The 23,419-nt window shown below is 36.1% G+C and overlaps 1 protein-coding gene across 1 annotated transcript; it reads right to left on the bottom strand.

The window, feature by feature from the left end:
• Positions 1–2,527: 2,527 nt before the first annotated feature.
• On the bottom strand, positions 2,528–23,090 carry AFP (alpha fetoprotein). The gene is made up of 15 exons (XM_059067221.2): positions 23,006–23,090; positions 22,469–22,520; positions 21,391–21,523; positions 18,991–19,202; positions 17,769–17,901; positions 16,803–16,900; positions 13,391–13,520; positions 11,384–11,601; positions 9,451–9,583; positions 8,824–8,921; positions 8,104–8,242; positions 6,258–6,481; positions 5,000–5,132; positions 3,114–3,168; positions 2,528–2,676 (listed from the first exon to the last, which is right to left on the bottom strand). Exons 1-14 carry the CDS (start codon positions 23,088–23,090, stop codon positions 3,124–3,126), a joined length of 1,833 nt encoding a protein of 610 aa, XP_058923204.1. The 3' UTR covers positions 2,528–2,676; positions 3,114–3,123.
• Between the last annotated feature and the right edge of the window lie 329 nt (positions 23,091–23,419).

The raw sequence follows: 23,419 nt of genomic DNA, 5'->3' as shown, positions 1-23,419 counted from the left end.
GTGACGGAGTGAGCCCCACACATATCTGAGGGCACAATTTCCAAGCAAGAAGAATTGCAAAGGCAAAACTCTGAGCAGGAAATTAACTGGTAACTTGAAGAACATCAAGGAGGCCACTGTGCCTGAGCGAAAAGACCCAGTGGAAAAGAAGAAAGAGAAAAGGGCGGAAAGCTATCATCATGTAGAGTCAGCGTAGAGACTTTACTCTGAGTGAGATGTGGAAAAAGCAGTATAATGTACTTAGATGTAAAGGAACGCCTCAATTACTGTGTTGAGCCTAGAGCGGGGGTGAGGCAAGAGTACCTGTAAGGAGACAAATTAAGCTACTGCAATAATCCCTGTGTTGTATGATTGTGGCTTGTACTAGTGGTATTGGGAAAGAGTCGAATTCTGGATGTACACTGAAGGTAGAACCAACAGGTTTTGCTCATAGATTGAATGTAGGGGTGATATGGAAGAGAGGAACCATAGATGACTCTAAGTTTTCTGGCTTGAGTAAGCAGAAGGAAGAACAAGACAGAGGGAGACACAAATTTGGGATGGGGCGGAGTTCAGTTTAAAATGTGCCAAGTTTGGATTGTCTCCGCATTATCAACATGGAGATGTCAGGGAGGAAGCTGACCTGAGAGCCTGGAAATTAAGGGGAAAAAATCCAGGCTGGAGATATAAATACATGTTTTCAACACCTAGATGGTATTACTGCATCAAGTCTATATGAGATCACCTAGAGGTAAGTTTAGATTCAGGAGGAGCAGCTCTGGGACACTGCAACATTTAGTGGTCCAAGAATTGCAGAAAATGCAGTGAAGAAGATTGAGGAGATTCAGCCAATAAGGTTGGAGGAAAATCCAGAAGCCAAGTAGAAAAATACTTCAAGGAAAAGGGAGTGATCAATTGTGTCAAGTTCTCCAGAGAGAAATCAGGTAAACTAAACACTGAAAATTGATTACTGGATTTTGCAGCATAGAAGCCACTAGTAACTTTGACTAGAGAAGTTTTTACCTTGAGTTTTTATTTATTGTTTGCTTAACTTATTTTTTCTGAGAAGTAGAAATGTTCTAAAATCTCCAATTTACTATTGTATTTGTGTCAATTTGTCCTAGTGTTTCCAATCATTTTTTCTTTATATATGTCAATGCGATATCATTTGGTTCATAAATTTTCCAAACAGTTTTATCTTACTTGAACTCTCCTCTTAACAGTAAAAGATTATTTTTCCTGTTAAATGCTTTATGTTGAATTCTACTTTATCTTACTGTGATCTCTGAGTTAATACTTCTTAGAATTACACCACAATCAGGCAAAGTCCACAGATGTTCCATCAAAATTGAAAGAAAAATATAAAGGGCAAAGTAACTGAGTTAGAACTGAAAGCCCATTTTATTGCTCTGAGCAAATGTTTTCTCCTGCAGCAGATGCCAAAGCATGAATGTGATATTTAGATTTCTGTTTAAAGCTAATACAATAAACAGCCTCCCTACCGGTGGACTGATCTTTCTGTCACCGCTTACTGACCTTGCCCCTCTCTACACTTTCCCCTGCCCCTACTTCCCACCCTCCATATCTCATGAGTTATTTCCTTAAAAGCTAATCACTCTGCTTAGATATTACTCTGGTCCCCTGTTACCTATAAGACATCATCCAAACCTTTTGGAATAAAACCCATGAGAATCCACTCAATCCTATATAGCTTGAATGTCTTGCTTGATCTTCCATGTCTGTAGCTTTCTTCCCCACCCTATACTCCCCTAAAATCATTCACCATCATTTGTCATAGGCCATGTTTTCCTCTTTCATGTGTTGCCGACCCTGGGACACAGTGAATGCTCAATAAATATTTGCAGAACAAAAAATAATAATAATTGATGAAAATGTTAATTATATTCAAGCAAAACAACTACAGGACAGTTAACATTTATGTTTTAAAAGGTTTATGGGGCTTCCCTGGTGGCGCAGTGGTTGAGAATCCGCCTGCCGATGCAGGAGACACGGGTTCGTGCCCTGGTCCGGGGAGATCCCACATGCCGCAGAGCAACTAAGCCCGTGAGCCATGGCCGCTAGGCCTGCGCGTCCGGAGCCTGTGCTCCGCAACGGGAGAGGCCACAACAGTGAGAGGCCCGCATACCGCAAAAAAAAAAAATAAAAATAAAAATAAATAAATAAAAGGTTTATGAACAAGACTAAGAAAAATTAGATGTTAAATTTTGAGTAACATCATTCTTGATGAATCCTATAAAAACATAATTTCTTTTCTCATCTCCAACTTATCTGTTAGAATACTTCAATGATCATTTAATGAACAGTGTGCCCTAGAAGCACCAAAAAGTGCTTCACTTGGGAACATGTTTTTAGTTCACCACGTAATATAGCCTTCAATGTCGTAAATCCATCCCTGAGGGGCTTTAATCTCCTACTATAACCAATATTCAGTGCTTTGTGACCAGAATCTGCTTCAGACAATGGTATACAAAACTATTTAAAGAAATTATTTATAAGTGTTCATAAATAAGCAGACCAGGAAAAAAGAAACATTTGGAGATACTTTATTTTTATAATAGGGAAATTTCACATAAAAGTCTTCATCGTTTCTTTAATTCACAAAAAGCACAAATCAGTTAGAATTAAAGGGAAAAGTTCACACCAAACAATAAAGACTTTTGGTCTTTTCTCTTCCCCCTGTAACAAGAACAAAAATATAAGTACTAATTAAATTAATAGATGCAGGATGTACCTGGTTTTATTATTTTATATCATATATATGATATAAATATATGTGTTATATATGATATATAAATATATCATATATATGTATATATATATATATACATATATCAGATCTATATCAGATAAACTGATAGGAAGTCCTTCTAATGACGTTCTCTGAAGCCTATGGAACAAGCTTAAAGAATTTTGAGTTAGCTGAATCACTAATTTAACATTGTGGGCATTATTTTGTTCCAGGGTTTTTAAATAAGTTTGTTTGTTTGTTTTTACTGAATTGCATTTATTTTTAAGAAAAGTATTTAATGTTAGCTCTTAGGATGTATTTAACTATGGATCAATATTTGGGGAGAATCAACATTATAGTTAGCCTTATCTGAATTTTTTGTTACCTGAAGTAATTTAAACTCCCAAAGCAGCACGAGTTTTTGAAATCAGTGCTGGACCCTGCAAGTTAAAAAGAATCATCAACAAACTACTGAATATTAAAAAAAAAGCAGACTCACAGATATAGAGAACAAACTAGTGGCTACCAGTGGGGAGAGGGGTAATATAGAGGTAAGGGAGCAAGAGGTCCAAACAATTAGGTATAAAATAAGCTACAAGGATATATTGTACAACAGAGAATGCAGGCTATATTTTATAATAACTATAAATGGAGTATAATCTTAAAAAATTGTGAATCACTATATTATAGACCTGTAACATATAATACTGTACATCCACTCTACTTCAATTAAAAAAAGAAAAAAAATAAAACAAATCATTCAATAAGAATCATCAGATAGGGCTTCCCTTAACATATAATACTGTACATCCACTCTACTTCAATTAAAAAAAGAAAAAAAATAAAACAAATCATTCAATAAGAATCATCAGATAGGGCTTCCCTGGTGGCACAGTGGTTGAGAGTATGCCTGCCGATGCGGGGGACACAGGTTCGTGCCCCAGTCCAGGAAGATCCCACATGCCGCGAAGCGGCAGGGCCCGTGAGCTATGGCCGCTGGGCCTGCGCGTCCGGAGCCTGTGCTCCGCAACGCGAGAGGCCACACCAGTGAGAGGCCCGCGTACCACAAAAAAAAAAAAAAAAAAAAAAAAAGAATCATCAGATTAAAAACTAGACCATTGTGCCAGTTGTACAGTTAACTAACTCTCCACTAGCTAGGGGTGAATTCATTGGTTTATAGATTAACCAAGTTAAAATTAAAGATATACAACTCTGATGTCAACAAGCTAGGACAATACAAGGCAGAAGGAAAACAACCCCACTCTTATCAACAGGAGGTATTGTTTTTCCGATACCAATCTCCAAACTCTTACAAAGCCTCATCCCATCTCTCCCCTTTCTCTACAAATCAGTCACAGAAATTAAAAGGTTTGCAGAGAAAATACTGCTATGCTACTATTTGTTAATGTTCTCTGCATGTAAATGAACGTGTTTTCAAAACAGAGGACATTAATCTTTTTGTATCATATTTATCAGAAATGGTTTACATAAAATCTATTTTATCAGTTTTGTTTTATCTCATTTCATTATCTGTGTCCCACGCCCTCCTACCAAAAACAGACACATACTAGTAAGTATACACACTCAAACCCATGTAATTATATTATCTATTGAAAAACTCAACATTTCTAAATATTATCAAATAACAAAACATCAAAACTTCTACATCATGAGATAGTCAAATAAAATTGGCAAAAAGGCTGAATTATAGAATATCTTTTTAAAATATAGTGATGCCTATTCAAATATATTTAGTAATACAAACTAGAGGCTTACAAAATGTAGTCAATTTACAAATCCAGCTAAAATTGCTAAATAATTATATTAAGATAATACCTAATTACTACTCTGTTAATATTCAAAGACTTGCTCCTGAGTTCAATGTATTTTCTATAAATATTCCCCCAATATCCTATGTGCACAATTAATTTGCTATTAAATCCTTTTAGTCCATTTAGCTCAATTGATAAATTTTAAGCCAGAAGCTGTCTAAATTATCATCAGCTAATTATATATTCACTTTACAGTTTTCTCCACTAGAAAATAAATCAAACTAACTAATTCTCATAATATACTCTAAAATTACACTTCTCCTAGTATTTAGTGAGAAAACTGTGATTATTTTTAAATATTATAAACTCCTTCAATCTATTTCTAAATTAAATATTTCTGGCATTATTTTAAAATTATAAATTAGTGGGATACTCTTCATTATTCATTACAAAAAATTCCATACCAAGTATTCTGAGTGTAAACATGAGCTGCACATACCTCTTCCTCAAAGCAGACTTCCTGCCCTTGGCCTTGGCAACACTTTTCCAGGAGGCCAGAGAAATCTGCAATGACGGCCTCAAGTTGTTCCTCTGTGATTTGTGGCTTTTGCTTCACAAGGTTAATTAGAAACCTATAATTTAAAACAAAACAATATAAAAGAGAAATCTGCTATGCAATGGTATTTTTCTAAAGCCTTCCTAGGAGAGAACTTTCAGAGCCCTGGCAACCCTTACCCTAAGCCCTGATTCCATTAACCCATCACCAGACTCACCACATTTATCTTGGCTAATACTTTCTTAGAAAAACTGAGGGGAGAAACATGCTAAATGTTCCATTGGTTTGGACTTGTGCAGGTTATAGGTGAAACACTATTTCACAGTTCCACCTTACTTATATGTAGTGAAATAGTCTTTTTCTTATTTGCCTAAAATATTCTTTCCAGTTCACTCTTCTAAAATATGTCTTATCCATACTCAAAGTCTCCAACTTCCAAACCCTTGTCATTCACATTATCACACCCCTAGCCTGAGCACCATCTGTCTAATTGCCTGTAATATTCTTTTGGTAATACATTCAGTCTGGAATTAATGTTGATCCAGGAAATAGGGGAGGCTTGCCAGGTGGCATTCTTACTGTACCGAGAAACATGCCTCAGGTTGTGACAGAGAAAAAAGGGATGAACAAGTTTTCCGAAATGAAGGAAGACCTTTTACAAAGTGTGGGAGTATGAAAATGCATGGGAATTTGGAGAACATGAGTTACATTGACTTGCATTACTATCATCATTACAGAATGCCTCCCACAATGAACTGAAATGGGTATTCCACTTCATAACACCCATATTGCATGATTGAATCAAATGTTATGATTATTCTCTTCAAAGAGTAAACAGTATGGAAAAAAATTCAAAGGTATTTATTCAGTGCTTGGAATGGAAGTACCCGAGACTTACTGCAAAGATATATCCTAATAACCTGAAATAGATTGCCCCTTTTCCCTTGATCCCAAGATGCATCACAACAATAGTTTAAAAGGAGACTATTTTTACATACAGGAAATTATCTGCCACGGTGAATTTTTCCAGACTAGAGGCTATGAAGACCCTGAGACAAGACTATTCTGAAAGCACTTTAAGTGCTTTGGAGCAATAATTTTCTCCTGGTAAGCCTAAGCGTGTTGGGTGTGTGAAGTAGAAATCTCAACCACTATTTAGTGTTGTCAGTCTTCTCCATGCTAGCAAATACCCATTTCTTACTGTTGCTTCATTGTTTGCAGTGCTACACCCTGAGCTTGGCACAGATCCTTATGGAAGATGAACTTGTCATCAGAGAATGGTGGAGAAACGTATGTCTCATCCACCACCAAGCTGCTGAAACATGGCCTCCTGTTGGCGTATGAAGAGGTGCAGCACTGGCCAACCCCAGGGTTTACAGGAGTCTCTTCATGTCTGATGCATAACAGTCCAATAATAAGGTCAGCCTAATTAGGAGAATGAGAAAGAAGAAAGCAAGGAGATGGAGCGTCAGCCATAGAATTGATTCAGGAAAATTGTTGCAATAGTGTTTAATGTCCAGTAACTTATAATTAATTTACAGGAAAATTTGCTGTCTGTGTAGGGGTCATGTGCTGCCATATTGTAGATTCTTATTTACCCATTTGTTTGGGATAAACTTCAGCATTTAGTGACCAATGTTCCACAAGTGATGTTGAAGAGAGCCACTTCAGCTCTTTGTGCCAGGGATTTGAAACACATTTTCAGTTACATACATACTTCTGAAGGGGAAAAGTCTCTGAAATCAATACATGGCCTACATTTTCCATGTATATTTAGTTGAGCTTTCCACTTTATTTTGGGAATTCAGAGAATCACTTTCTGATAAGAATAGCACAAACCTAACCCTTTCACATATGTACATACATACATACATACAGCTAATATGTAGTCCTAATTGTAAAGAAATAAGACGTGTGTGTGTGAGTCTGTGTGTCCTTAAGGCTTTCCTAATGTAGAATTCGCCTACCTTCCACACTTCAGAGATATTTCTTAAACACCTAATAATAACTTGTAACAAGGGCCAACATATTTTGTGGGCATACTATGTATCAGGCTAGTATTGAGTGAGTCACACAGATTACCTCGTTTAAGATAGCCGTCCTAACTTTATTCTCAAATGTCAGATGAAAATTCTCAAGCTTAGTGAGATAACTAGCTTTCCAAATGTGACAAGACTCACAAGTGGTGACAGTGGGATGGGAATGTAGGCAGGAGGCCCCCAGAACCCATACTCCTGAACCATTACACCATCCTGTGCCCCTGCATCCTCCCAACATGTGGGATTCAATAAATGACAAAGATGATGCATAATGACAGGAAAGTTTCTTTTCACTTCTAACCTTTGACAAAAAATTCCAGGACATGAAGACTGACTAGCAAATGATTCCCCAGGATCAAAAAGAGGAAAAGTGAAAAAAAAAAAAAAGATACACAATTTTATTCACAATTGTGACTTCAAGGGAAAAAATAATTTAAAAAAAATTCAACCTGTAATTATATGTATGACACTAGTGACATTAAGAAGTAAAGATTATTGGCATTACCAACTGGAAAGTCATTTTACTATTCAGAACATGGGATTTACCTGTTCTGTACCCTGCACCCTGTCAAGCAGAATAAATTGTCCCTAATATCATCATAAAAAATTAAACTATAAAAGACCCAAACATAGGTATGGCTAAAAACAAAATAGCATATTTTAATCTGTCAAAGTTGAAGCTTTTTCTGTTTTAACATTGAAGTAGGTATTTGGTGAAATCATGAACTGAGTGACGTGTCAGTCCTTCTGTCTCCCCTGTACATAAAGCTTGCTTGTTTGTTGAATAGACTCACTGCACTTCTACCAGCCATTCTAGAAGGACAGGAAGCTTGCCCACATGCCAACCATTCAGAGCCGAGTTCTTACACCCCTCCAACTGCAACTAATCCAACAAGTCCAGGAAAGCCATCTCCACATTGGTTTTTCCCATCTCCCCTAAATGGGAATTATAAGGCTATTTCAAGCCCGACAGGGCAGAAACAGGATGAGACTAAACAAAGCACTCACCGCTCCCTCGCCACAGGCCAATTGTTTGTCCTCACTGAGATGGCAACAAGTGGCTCCCGCGGTCGCCATTTTCCTGGTCAAGGTCATCAGCTCAGCTGGGGTCAGCTGAGGGGCCTTCTTTGTGTAAGCAACAAGAAACCTGAAAGAAGCATTTTTCACCAAATCTTGCTGAGTCCTTCACGAGTCTCTGGTCCCTCATTCCTTCTCAAAGACCCTCTTTTGGCATCAGGGGACATGAAATCAGCTCATTTGTTTCACCCACATGGTACCTGGACCAACGCTGGAGGTACATTTACTCTGATAAGCATTCCCCGCCCTCTTCTTACGCCAACGTATCACGACGGGAAAATAAACACTGGGCTGCAGGCTGGCTCCTATTCCCAACCTCAGAAGTTTCCTCGATATGCACTTTGATCTTTTGGCACTTTAACTACGACAGGCTATGATAGAATGGGTATCTTTACTGCAAAAATCTGCACGGTTTGGGGAACGCAAAGCCAGTACCACAGATCAGGTTTCACAGGCCATCTGTTGCTCCTAAAGAGAGAGAACTGGGGAAGGCCACCTTCTGGAACTGGAAACTGGGTGATCAGATTACAAAACCTCCAGTCCAACATAGGGGCTGGAATTAGGGTAGCCATGGGTGATTAATTTAGATGGGTCTTTCCCTCACTAATTAATGATCTTAAATCACTCAAAATACTGTTTAAAAAAGCATACGCATTTTGTAAGTAATATTCTCCTAATTTCTGGAAGAGGCCGCAGCTTCGCTTTGCCAGCGCTTGGCTCTCCTGGAAATATTTCTCTAACTCTTCTTCCTGAAAATACAAGCATTATTACATACATTTTTGTCTCTTTCTGCACACATAACTTTGTATGTAAAAATTGGCCAGTAATAGTTTATTCTATTATGATACCAATCTTAGAGAAACCACTTTTACAGGGTTTTTTAAATATTAAAGATGAATTGTGAGAATTAAGGCAAATGAACTTTAGGGAGATTAAGTTTAAAACTTTGTGAATCACCAAGTTATTTGATGGCAGAACTCAAACTTTGGGTAAAAAGTTACAATTCTTTCTGTACAAGATTCTTGCCTTTCTGGAGTGGAGCTATTAAAAAATGAATATTATTTTTATTCTGTGCATCAAAGAACTTTTGGTTAAAACATTCTTATTTCTAAAATAAGCCAATAGTTGTTGACTACTAGTTAATCACTACTTAATAGCTAGTTAGTAGACATGACTAACTGCTCATTAGTAACTAGATGCTTTCAAACAAATAGGACTTTTAATCCATGATATCCATCTAGTTTTCCAGATTTTCCTTAAAAAACTAGAGCATTTTACCCCTTTATCCTGGCATTCAAGAGGGTTTTCAGACTGGGAACATTTCTCCAATAACTCCTGATATCCTTTAGCAACTCTTAGAATTATCGGGACAGCAAGCTTAGTATGTCTTCTTGAATATTCATAAGTAAATCTGAAATATGTGTGAAAAAAATCATGTTATTGGAATTAAGAGACAAATTATTCCTGTGTTATATGGCATGCAGAAGTTAAAATGCAAATAAATAAACATAGAAATCAAATATTATTTCAACTATATGCATGGCAAAGCTATTAATAAAAATTATAATCCCTCAAATTGTTCTAAAATGGTATTTTGTTTTCTTTTGCACTATTCACTTTCAATTATGGATGTGAAATCTATCCATACAACAAATATTTTTCCACTGCCAAGTCTGTGCAAACAATTTCTTTAAGCAGTAAGGATTCAATAATGTATAAGATAAAATATCTGACCTCTCAAAAGCAGGCATTATAGGGAGACAGAAACAAATAAGAAATAGGTCATCCAATCTTAGGTAGTGATAAATCAATGAAGAGAAATAAAGGAAGATAGACAAGAAGGAAAGGGGTGACAATTTAGAGTGTGTGGTCAAGAAAAGTCTCTTTGAGTAGCTCTTTCAGGAGAAAAACCTGGGTGAAGGAAGCCACACAAAGTGTCTGGGGGAAGATCATTCTTGGCTGAGAAAATTTCTATTGCAAAGAACCTTTCCAATTGAAGAACTGCTTCTATTAAATAAACAATTAGCTTCAGAATGTATGACTGGGTAAATTTAAAGAGACTTCTTGAATTTACTAATTGTATTCCCAGGTTATAGAAATAGGTCATATTAGTTCTTCCTCCAATAACGTCATTATGGGTTTCTGAAATCTGGACTTTGTTCTTGTTTGCATAATTTAGTTTAGCGGTGCAAACAATGTATGCATGTCTAATTTTAATCAACAAAAGAGTAATATCCTCCAGGAATATTAAAAAGAAAATTGCACCATTCTTTTCATTACTACATCAAAAGCAAACTCAAATTTAGAAGGACCTTTGGAGATCACTAAGTATAGGGTCCTAAGAGCTGCACAAATCCCTCCTCTAATAGTGTCCACTGATACACACTGTACAATAAAGGAAAATGTGTTAACTGCTTGCTCCCCTTAAAGGCAAATAGAATGAGAACATGTCTTGTCAATTACAACTACCATAATGCAAATGTCTCTAAATGTGTTTTCACTTCCTTAAAATAATAAAACATATTCAATAACTAGCAAATAAACTGCTACAATGAAAGCCCTTCTATCTAGCGTTATCTATTAAGTTATATTTGGGGGAAAACGTTTTTAAAACATGCACAGTGAAAAAGCACATTCTTAATTATGAGCCCTTCGTATTACAAAAATATCCATATCCTATTCGGAAGCCCAATGGTGGTCTTTACATGATGATCCATACAGGGATGACAATGCTTCTGATTCCAGAGAAACTGATACAAAACAAAATGCATCCTCATAAGCAAGCCAGTTAATAACAGCAGTGGTGAAAGTCTCATCAGTATAAGATAGACCCTAGGGCTTCCCTGGTGGCGCAGTAGTTGAGAGTCCGCTTGCCGATGCAGGGAACACGGGTTCGTGCCCCGGTCCGGGAAGATCCCACATGCCACGGAGCGGCTGGGCCCGAGAGCCATGGCCGCTGAGCCTGCGTGTCCGGAGCCTGTGCTCCGCAACGGGAGAGGCCACAACAGTGAGAGGCCTGCGTACCGCAAAAAAAAAAAAAAGGTAGACCCTATTCCTTATTTCCTAGTTATCTTCTCCTAACTATATTTTGGCTTAGAACATTCTAACATTATCCTCACATACTGAGTTCAGAAACCATTTCAACAACACAAAGCTGTCAGTCACACCATAATTTTTACTTGTGTGAACATACATTTACAGAGTGTGTTACCTTGCCATGTAGAGATCTTTTTCCCTTGAAGAAAGTTGGTTGAAATCTGTCTCTCCTAAAAACCTACTTAGAGATGGAGATAAGCCTTCAGGTTTGTCATCATTTTCTGCATGAATTATGCAATGACCGAGTTCAAGTGTGGTGGGTAATTTGCAGCATTCTGCTATTTTGCTTGACAGAATATCTTGCTGAGAACATATGTAGGACATAATTTTTTCCTGTAATAGAAAAATAAAGTCTAAGTTTTAAACATTTATTCTTTAATTCAGGACCTCATGGCCAGTCCTAGGAAGGAAAGAAGGAAGAAGACATTTACCTTGTCTCCCATTTTAGTGCTTTCTCCCTACTCTACCTCTCTTACTCCTTTCCACCTAGCCTTGTTAGTTCAATTCTTCTTTTCATAGTTGTCAGCTAAAATCTACATTTTATTCTAATAGCAAGCTTTTAAAAACAAAAGACAAATGTACTCCTCAAACCAAATGACCTGCACGTTGATGCATATCTTTCTATTAGTATTGAAATTTGGTAGTAAACATTTGCTGTTTATATAACCCTGCAGTAACCCATTATGACCTCCAGAGGGCAGTCTATAAATAATGAAATGCACGTAAGTGGCCAGAAAGAAGCCGAGCTTACATGTACCTGTCAAAGGACTGAAAATTCTGTGCATTCTCAGCAGGAACAATTAGAACCCATTATTCAGCCATTAAAATCCAACTTATATACCATACTTTAAAATTATTTTTTCACTTTAATGGCGGTTTGAAGTCCAAAAATTGAAAAAACTAAACTTTAAAAAATGAGTATACAAATTAGTAAAATAGTCAACTAAAACTGATACAATTCACATCAAAGAAAAATAAAATCATTCTTATTACCATTCCTAATATGAAGGTAAATGCTTCTAAAAGGAAAAATAAATGATATAGGAAAACTTGTCTTGGAGGCAGCCCCAACTCCTGACACCAGGATTCTCTGCCTGGGCCCAAAGACTCACCCTCAGGTCTCCCCTACAGCCTTGGCTACTTGCTGGTTTTCAAGTGTATCTCAGCCACATTGCCGTGGACTGGCTGAAAGGCGCATTCTACCCTCACTTGTAGCCTTCTGGAAACCATATTCCAGTCCTGGTTTCAAGCCACCAAAATATCTAAGAGTAATGATTCTAAGCCTCCTTGAAGAAGAAGGTGTATCACAGGGTACCAAAGAGGGAATAATTTGGGGATAGACAGGCCTCCAACATCTAGGAAGCCTAGGGTGGCCCGAAATAGACCAATGACACACTGCTTAAATCGCAACTGACTATGGCATGCTTGAGGATTCTGTTTTTGGGGTATTTGGTTTTGGTTTTTAATTCCCCTAGAGCCCTTATTCACACCTCTCCGTGACGGCTAGCTTTTTACCATGTAGAATAATATCTTGTGTTATTTTTTATGTTTCCTTTATTATTTTGCTGTATTCATGTAATAGCTCTATGTATATAATATAGAGTGCCTTCCATGTGCCAGGCATGGTGCTGATGGCCTATGGAAATAACAGTAAACCAAAGACAGTCTCTAACCCCAAAGAGGTCACGTCTTATCTCTCTTATCAAACTATACATTTCTTGAAAACAGCTTGTGCCTTCCTAACAGGTATGCCCCACAGTGCCTAGCACATAGAAAGTATTCAATATATATTTATCAAATGAAAGCACAAATGGGTAAAAAAACAAATATATTAAAAATAGAGTTTTCCCCCCAAAATTCTGTGTGGAGACCTCCAGAGAGGTTACCATCTCCTTTAGAAGTAAGAATGAATGGGCACTGGTCTAGGAAGAGGAGCACATCCCTTAAGTGAAAAGCAGAGTCAACAAAAGAGGTTCAAGTTTTATCTGTAACTTCACTCAGTCAGCTAGTTTCCACATTCTACAACCAACTCATGGCAGACACCCTTCTCCCATTTAGAATAAGAGCAAAAGAAAGAAAAGGGAGTGGGAATATCTCTTTTATAGGAGGCAAGACTCTTCACCCCATCCTGCAGACACTCCAGCACATTTCCTCTGCAGCATTCCTCGTGTACGTGGGCCACATCCACGATCAGTTTCTGAATTTCAGTAAAATTAGCTTTGGGAAACTTTTGACTCAGTTTAGTAACAGTTCTAAGGGGAAAAAAAAGAATTAGAAATCAATCTTGGTTATCTATCAAAATTAAATAACGACAGGAATAAAGACGCAGACGCAGGGAATGGACTTGTGGACTTGAGAGGGGGAAGGGTAAGTTGGGACGAAGTGAGAGAGTGGCATGGACATATATACACTACCAAACGTAAAATAGATAGCTAGTGGGAAGCAGCCGCATAGCACAGGGAGATCAGCTCGGTGCTTTGTGACCACCTAGACGGGTGGGATAGGGAGGGTGGGAGGGAGACGCTAGAGGGAGGGGATATATTTGTATACATATAGCTGATTCACTTTGTTATACAGCAGAAGCTACCACAACATTGTAAAGCAATTATACTCCACAATAAAGATGTTAAGAAAACTTAAATAACATTTATAGAGTATTAGTATAGTTACAGCTCCAAGGATAAAAGACCAATATGTTCTTGTTTAAAAAGAAAAGGAAGAGTGTTATGTCTTGTTAATTCTAGCCCAGTCTTTCAAGGCAGTGGCTCTATAAACTGTGATCCGCCCCTACAAAAGGTTTAGAAGGGACTTATCTTTTCCTAAAACCTTTCTTGTGAATTTTAATGATATCTATCTTTTTGCTGTTCAACCCCGATGCTGAGTGTCGGGGATCATTGTTGTGAGAGGGTGGGGAAAAATTTAAAAGGATAAACAATGAAGAAACAGAAAATTCTATGAGAACGATAATCATTCTTTTACTTGGGAGAAAAAAATACTTCTTAGAATATAAGGAAGGACGCACATGTGCGTATCAACGGGACAAGAAAGTGAAGCAGACTAAGCACTCAAATGTGTCATCATGCCAAGACATGTAGTGTGACCCAAAAAGGAAGTAAGAAACAAAAATTCTTATTTCTTCTGCATAGCTCATGTAAATTTTAGGAGATGTCTTGGTGAGACCACTGTGGCCTAGAGCAACTGGTATTGTTGCTGCTACTGATAAAGACGGATTTTCTTTTTAAATTGAGAACATTTAACTTTAATTACTTATGGATAGCAAATGGTCATTATAATAAAAGCTTAACTTACATTGTATTACTAAGATAAATTTAACTAAAGCAAATGATGAATCAATCTTTAAGTTTCTAATAGAGTTGGAGGGTGGTTAAAGCATACTCTGACCTCTTCCAAGGAGAGGCAGTCAGTCTTGGAACTAAATCCATGACTAAAAACTTTAATCTGTCTTCACTATGTACAATATTTTTAAATGTGTCATGTAACAAGCAAACAAATAAATAAACTTTAAATGCATGCACTTAATACTCTTCAATTAGCAGGTCAGATGTTTTTCTAGACTAGAAATGTTTCAGCATAAAAGTTGAAGAGTACTTTAAACCAGTTATGTAATTTAAAATTTCCTAGTTACCATATTAAAATGTAAAAAGGAACAGGTTAAATTTACTTTAATAATATTTTTTAACCCAATATATCAAAAATAATATCATTTCAATATGTAATCAACATTAAAACTTATTTTTTAACCATTTTTTATTGAAGTATAGTTAATTTACAGTGTTATGTTAGTTTCAGATGTTCAGCAAAGTGATTCAGTTATATATATATATATATTCTTTTTCAGATTCTTTTCCATTATAGGTTATTACAAGATATTGAATATAGTTTCCTGTGTTATGGAGTAGGTCCTTGTTGTTTATAACATTAAAACCTATTAATGAGATATTGTACATTTTCTTTTTCATACTAAGTCTTTGAAATCAGGTTTTACACTTAGAACACAGTTCCTCATTTGCACTAGCTACATTTCAAATGCTCGGGAGCTTTGTGTGGCTAGTGGCTGCCATACTGGCTAGTGGAACTCTAAACGACTGGTAATTCTGATTCCTATACTTGACCTCATAGTCTCAGTTGTCAGGACACAGACAATTAGAGATCACTGACATAGCAGACAAGTAGGTGTAATGGAAATAAATGATGACAAGGATCACCAGCTGTATAAAAATAAATAAATAAAATAAAATGAAAAAAAAAAAAGGAAAGAAAAATCATGACAAGGATCTAGAAGAACTTGGTTCTGATGACCAGCAGTGTGGTCTTGGGTAAACTGATTTAATCTGTCTGGACCTCGGGTTACTCATGTGTAAAAATGAAGAGGTTGAACTACCTGATTCAATTGTTTGGGCTTCTGTTTTTGTTTTTAATATTTCTCTCATCCTAACAACTAAGATAGATAGATGAGATAGATATAAATTAGATAGATGAAAGATAGATAGATGATAGATAGATAGATAGATAGATAGATAGATAGATAGATAGATACAATCAAGGGAAAAGAGAAAAGACAAATATGTTAAATGTAAGAGTTAATGCAGTCAGTTGAAAAACTCCAAATTTGCCTCTGAGCTTTTTAGCAGCTGGGACAAGAAAACAGACTTCAGTGAGTTACATGCTTTCATCAGTTAGGAAAATACATGCCAGTTCTTCAGAAATGAAAGTTTTGTTTTCCTCTGGACAATGGATTCTAATATCATTGCCTCAAGTGAATATTTTCATAAAAAGCAACAATTGGCATAATGGACTTTTATAGCAGATTAGGAAGGAGAGTTAATGTAAAGAATTTCTTGTTAAGCCAGAAATTTTAAATGATACTTAGAGAAGGCTAATCTACCTTGAAGAGAATCTAGGAAAATGTGGTATATCTGCTTAAGATCATTCCATAAACTTAAAAAAAAACAGTTTAATAATATCTGGAGATCGTAGATTAAAACCATTGTGTCGGGTACTGGGAAGAAAGAAAACTTGTTACCACAAGAACCTTAAAATCTCTTGCAGATATAAAGCATACAAACAAGCACAAATGAAAAGAGAAATAACTGGAATTTTTGAGCACTTCTTTTAGACCATAACACACATCAAAAAGCATGTATCTCAATGAACTAATGCATAAAAAAATAATTAAAGGTAATACTTCTCTCCTCTAAAAAAAAAATAAATGTGTAGTATAATTATGAGGCGTAAATTGATTGCAGTCCAGAACTTGAGTATCTGGAAGAATAGGTAAAAAGCATAAATCTCTGAAGTCTTCCCAAGTGTTATCTCATGTAGACTTTAATAAGTGTTAAACGGCAGACTGATCTGTTCCTCCCAATCCTAGGATTTCATGATTCTAATCACATTAGCTCTCATCAAAGGAAACTTCATTCTCTACAACAGTAACACTGTGAAAAATGGACTCAAACTTCAAAATGGGAGTTTTGCAGATCTCACCTTCTTCCCTAGATAGAGCTTAAACTTACATGGCTCGGAAGGTTCGGGGTCCAAACTTTCTCATTACTGCACATATGTGTTGATTTAACAAGCTGCTTTCTCTTAATTCTTTTGTGATTGATGCTGTCTAGATAGAAAAACAGGGTGTCAAGAAAGGATGCATTTTCCTTTATAGGCTCTAATAATTAGAAAAACAACAGATACAACTAAAACATGAAACTCTAAAAATTTTTGCTAAAACTTATAAATGCAATATATCTTTGCAGAACTTTATTCATTCTTTCTTTTAGATGGGTTGATATACATCTATGCCAGGTAGATTTATTAAAAATATCTTGAAACAGAAACACTTGTAACTTTCATACTTGAGATAATGAATAAACAACTGTAATTTCAAACAAATTGAAGCCTGATAATTTCTTAAATGTCTTCTCAGTAACAAAAAGTAAGATTGCATCACAGCCTGACAATTCTGGGAGGAGTCACAGTTCTTAGGAATTTTGTTATAGGACTTCAGGCAGCAAGTAATTAATTGTGGATGTTGTTCTAGCTCTCCAAAACCTAAGAAAACTATTTGCGTCTCTAAACCTAAGTTTCCTTGTTTGTTAAATGACAATAACACTTACACCTCAAATTTGTTCTAAGGTTTAAAAGAAATAATAAATATAAAGCACTTATCATACTTGCTTCCTTCACCTCTTACTCTTCTCTCTTTCATTTATGTTATCACCTCTACCTCTGTCTTTCTTTATCCCAACAAACTCACTTCCTTAATAATAAAATGATTGTTGGCTGAATGAATGGATAAAGGAATGAATAAAAAAAGAGCAAACCCAGCGTTTTTAGCCCAAAGAATAGCAGAGTGCTGAAATATGCTCTATTCTGAAAATGATACTCTGCCCACAAAGTATCTTTCCATTTTTAACTTTGTTTGGTTTTAGTAAGTCATAGCCAGATTGAAGTTATTGGTTCAGATATCCACACAAATACAATACCTTTGTTTGGAAGCATTCAACTGCATTTTCAGCTTTGCAGCAAGGTGGAATTATTTTGTCATACTGAGCAGCCAAAGAAAGAATTGTAGGTGCATATAGGAAGGGGTGCCTTCTTGCTATCTCATAGACGTATCTGTGAAATGAAAAGAAGCAGTCAAATTTACAAACACATTAAAATAGGACTGCTACTGCTTGGAACTGGACTCTAGAATTGTTGAAAGATTCAGAAAATAGTCACTTTTTTTTCACTTGCTGTCAAAATTTTCCTCACTAAAGATCCTCCAAGAAAAGGAAAAATCTATTATGAGATTATAAGAACAAACTAGGCAAAACGCTGACTATGATTCTTATGAAAGCATCCTTTTCAATAAGCCTACTCAGATATGTTTCAGGGTCCACAAGGCCAGACCTCCACTAGGTAAAAGAGAAAGGTGGAGTCTTTTTTCTCATCAGTGCAGAACAAGATTATCCACACTGTCAGTCAACATAGCAGAGATGTTCTAAGGGCAGGCTCTATATTTCTCTGGATTAGGCAGCAATGTGGAAGGTAGAAGTGATTAAGAGTTAAACACAGGCTTCCCCAACAGAGAACCTGGGTTCACATCCCAGCTTGGGAATGTACTAGTGGTCTGCCCTCATCCAATTGTCTTAACCGTCTAAGCCTCAATTTCTTCATCTGCAAAATAATAAGAAGAAAAGGAATGAAGAGGAAGAGGACAAGAAGACGATAGGCTGTTTGTGAGAAATAATATGATCGTACACGCAAAGCACACATGTTCCTAAAACATCCTAAGTGCTCAATAAATGTTAGACATGCTTATGTGCCTTAAACATTCCTGGATCGCTAACATTTTCTATTTTCAGGCAATTTGGTGAACACAAAACACCAAATATTTGGCTCTGGAAGGAGTCATTTTGTGCCACACTAATATATTCTTGGGCAAGCTAAAATTAGAGAGAAAAAACAAGGTGTATCTAAGAGACTAAAGGAAAAACTGATGGGTCTCTTTTGTGGTCTATACCCATCTATCTACGTGCTGTGGAGACAAAGTTACACTTAATGTTTCTCACCTAATCTCATAGGGCAGGAGCTCAGCAGATGCCACACAAAGCCTTATTTCTCCATGTTTTAGAATACAGCCAAAAATTGCAGAATTTGTAGATTCTGCTTGGTACTGCACTCTTTCCGGGGTCTTATCTACCTTTAAAATTGGATCCTTACCGGTTCATAAATAGCTCCCTGTCTTCTTCATATGCTTTACAACTTGTGACAGGTTCTGGAACTTGGAAAGGTGGGATGGAAGCTGGGACGGCCTTTTTGTGTGTTAGGAAACAGTCATGTCTTTCCTTTCCACTTTGGCTGCAGCAGTCTGAAAGCCCATACTTCTCAGGAATTTCCTTTTCATGGCAAATTTCTTCCAGAAAGGCAGATACCTATAAGATTTATTTTTAATGAAAGACAACTAACTTTACCTAAAAATGCTGTAAAACACATGAAAAGTTTTCTAATATTTAAAATCACAATGGTAGATTAGGAAAATAATTCCGCCTACAAATTTCAATATATTTAGTTTCAGCCTGATGGGATAGCTTTCTTTTACGTGTTTGGAAAATGGAATTTAGTTTTCAACCTTAAATAATACACATGCCTATTAGACAAAATTATTTTATCTTAAAAGGAGGACATAGATACTCCATCTGGCATTCTTATTATGAGACACTGATATAAAATTGGATATTATTTTCACATAAAAATCAAAATATTTTGAAACTGAATAAAAATAGCTTCAAATACTTTTAATGGGTCTAATTATGGATTTAGCTAAAATGTTTTAGGGAATTCCCTGGCCGTCCAGTGGTTAGGACTTGGCGCTTTCACTGCTGTGGCCCTGGGTTCAATCCCTGGTTGGAGAAATAAGATCAAAAAAAAAAAAAAAAAAAAAAAAGAAAGGGCTTCCCTGGTGGCGCAGTGGTTGAGAGTCCGCCTGCCGATGCAGGAGATACGGGTTCGTGCCCTGGTCCGGGAGGATCCCACATGCCGCGGAGCAACTAAGCCCGTGAGCCATGGCCGCTGGGCCTGCGCGTCCGGAGCCTGTGCTCCGCAACGGGAGAGGCCACAACAGTGAGAGGCCCGCATACCACAAAAAAAAAAAAAAAAAAAAAAAAGTTTTAAAATGTACATTGTAAATGTTTAAAATCCTTCTTGTTTGCCTTAGCTTTACCAAAATCATGTGATGACACCACTAGTCTGATGAATGCCTCTGAGGAATATGTGTGTTTCATTCATCTCAGGAAGCTTTTAATTTAGCTTTTATAACAGCTAATATTTAGAGAATCCTAGAAATCTTAACTAAGACTTCCAGTTCCCAATCCACCTAAAAATCATGCCTTTAAATTTACAATGGTAAATCACTAATCTGTAACATCACCTTGGATGTCTCATTGGATGTAAAGTTGCAATATAAAATGTATTTTGCTTATTTCACATGTCAAGCTAAAAATAGAGATGCCTATCAGGGATTTTTATTTAAGTCATCAATTTCAGAGTTGTAAAGTACTTTATATCTTTAATAGGGCGTCTCCTTTACAATACTGAAGATACATCATTTTTTGGCTACTTCACTAGCTCCATCATGACAGAGGATTCTCTGGGCATTTTGTCCCAGAACTGGTAGCTCTAATCATTTTAAAGTTCTTAATTTTTTTCTATATTGACATAATAATAAACACTAATAACAGTTATTTATTAATCTGCTACATTAGGATATCCTATAATAAAAAAAGTAGTCACTGTTTATCTGAAATTCAAATTTAAGAGGGCTTCATATTTTGTTGTTGTTTGTTTGTTAAATCTGTCAACCCTAATCTATGCTATGCACCTCACATTCACTATAGTGTATAGTATAATGAAGTCACTAAGGGTGTTAGTTCTGGAGCCAGATGACATAATTTAAATCCTGGTTCTGGGCTCCCTTAAGAAAGTTGTTTAACCTCTCTGTGCCTCATCTTCTCCAACTGGAATATTAGCATCTATCTCCTAGGATTATGGTAAAGATTTAATAAATTAATATTTGCAAGCAAAGCTGATAGTCTACCAATAAGCCCCAGCCAGGGTCTCTTGGCTCACTGGACATTGATTCTGATTCATCAATGCTATGCTCCATGTCACAAAGTATTTTGATTATCAATGGATATGTAACACTCCTGAGAATAATGCCTGTCACATTGTGTGCTTAATAAAAACTAACCCCTACTACCATTATCATATCAATCTCCATGACAACCCAGAAATGGAAGCTATTATTATTCCTTACTTTATATATAAGGAAACTAAAGCTCAATGAAGTTAAATAATATGCCCATGGTCACCCAGATACTCTGATTTCAGAACCTTAGCTCTTAGTCACCATGCGTATATTGTCTCTTTACAATAGACACCCATTGTTTTCTCCTCTCCTCTCTCTAGCAAATCAGAATTAACCTAAACCTCCCTTCATAAAACAGGTCCTGAGATATTTAAATGTATTTATTTCTTATGCAGTCCCTGCCTCTTCTCTTCTGCATGCTGAGTTTTAGTCAAATGTCACAGTGCTTTTTAAAAAAATTATTATTATTCACTCACCTGGTTTTCTAAACACCCTGCAGGCTGCTCACTGCCAGCAGATTTCTCTATTACAGTCAATACATCTTTCACCATCTGACTTACTTCCTTGTAAGTGGCTTCTTGAACAAACTGGGCAAAAAATATGGTAGCTCTGAAACAAAAATACATATGAATGCTTAAGGAACAGACATATCAATCTTTTTCTCAAGGTTAGTTTTTGTTTGTTTTTATTGTCTGTTATGTTGTGACCTGTTTAGGGGATGACTTTTGCTAAAAAAAGTATGTGAAATTTTAGCCATCCAGGAAGAAATGTCTATCTTCTTGTCCCCTTCCCCCATAAATATACATATATCTGTTAACAATGAAAATAAGTGGATTTCCCCTAAGAGTGGTTCCTCCTTTTGTGGTCCTCCACCCACTGCAATGTCTCCATAATTGAAGGTATTTATATCCTTTGTAGTTTTTTGTTTTTTGTTTTTTTTAAGCAAAGAATTGGTCATTAGACCTCTACCTGTGTCTACTACCAGTGTGATCAAGGTCTGATCATGGATTGACCCAAAGCAATGCTTTTGCAGGTTTCTGTGAACAACCAGTCTGTAACACACGACTTTAAATTCCTTATTAGAAACTTCAGAAGTGTGGGACAGAAAGATAGCATTCAAGAGAACTACATACCTTCTACAAATAACCAAAAATAGAACATTTTACCTCCAACTATTTGCTACTAGGATTAAATAGTATTCAGAATAGAGAATATGGTAATGTCATCCTATTGGTATTGATGAGAAAAATTCCTGAATTCATACATAGTTGCCATCAATCAGACATTATTCTTCAGTTTCTAAAATCTGATTTTGTTTGTCCCATCTCTTTACAAGGAATCTACAGTTTGGGGTTAACAAACTGTAGGCATGGGGTAACAGTTCAACCTCTTCAATATCAATTTGATATTCAACATAAATAACTTTTCTTAGCATTGTCTAGTTTGCTTTCACACTTTTAAAAACTCATAGGGTTATCCAACTTTATTCAATTACCTAACTAAAATTTTCATTGCTTTGCATATTTAAAGTGCATTTATACAAGCAAAACTTACAGGTCAACTAAATTCATCTCTGCAGAACATGGGGAAGAATCCAATATGGAAGCTGGAAAGCAAGATAAACTTCATGAGAAATGATATTTTCAACTGCAATCAGGAAAGTAATCATTGTTAGATGTAAATGTTTGTGTCTAAGTTAAAACTATACAATTTTAGAACTGAGAGGACATTAGGAATCATGTATCGAAGCATCTTAATTTTGTACTTGAGAAAACTAGGAAACTAAGGAATAAAGTTAATGAGAATAATTTATAGTAGACTTAACACTAAAATTCAGATTTTATATCTTCCAATTTCTTGGAACCATTGAACCATTCACAGGAAATGTTAAGCGCTGCCATGATTTTGTAAAACTCTTGTACTCTTATAAATATACAAGTTTATCATTCATTTAATGACATTCACCAATTAAATAATTTTTCCTCTGTGTCAGACAGTAAGTATGATAAATAAATCAAGGCAAATGAATAAAAGCAAATTTAAGAACTTTCATATAGGAAAAAGACAAAAGAAAAGCACAAAATATCTTACCTATTCCATATGCATTTTTCTGCATTGTTCTGGATTCAGTAAAATTTAGTAGAAAAATTAAAAAAATTGATACCTCCCACTTCATGGTTGCTAGTTATTTTGTTGTTGGTGATGATGATGGGGGCAGAATATTGAAAATCATGCTGAAATTCTTTTATAGTCTTCTCTAGCAATGCCTGTTAACTAGTAATCTTCTGTTGGTATATGTGTTACTTTATTTCCTTATGTTCCAAATGGGATGACTTGCTAATAATTAACAGCACAGGGATTATTTGCTTTTTATGTTCAAGGACTCAGACCTCTTTTGGGTGGAAAAAGCGGGGAAAACTTGCAAATTCATTCCATTTTGCAAATATAACAAATATTCTTCTCAAACTACAGAGTATTCAAGGAGGTGATTTTTCCATAAATTGC

This window comes from Kogia breviceps, chromosome 6, assembly GCF_026419965.1.
Source record: "Kogia breviceps isolate mKogBre1 chromosome 6, mKogBre1 haplotype 1, whole genome shotgun sequence".
Lineage (NCBI taxonomy): Eukaryota > Metazoa > Chordata > Mammalia > Artiodactyla > Physeteridae > Kogia > Kogia breviceps.
The sequence above is the reverse complement of the archived record's forward strand: the minus strand, read 5'-3'. Positions and strand labels throughout refer to the sequence as shown.

Coding starts and splice junctions, on each gene's coding strand:
- AFP (XM_059067221.2), bottom strand. CDS start 23,090: ATGAAGTGGGAGGTATCAATTTTTTTAATTTTTCTACTAAATTTTACT. Junction 16,901..17,768: donor TTGAATGCTTCCAAACAAAG/GTATTGTATTTG, acceptor TTTTCTATCTAG/ACAGCATCAATCACAAAAGA. Junction 8,243..8,823: donor GAATATTACTTACAAAATGC/GTATGCTTTTTT, acceptor TGCTTCTTTCAG/GTTTCTTGTTGCTTACACAA.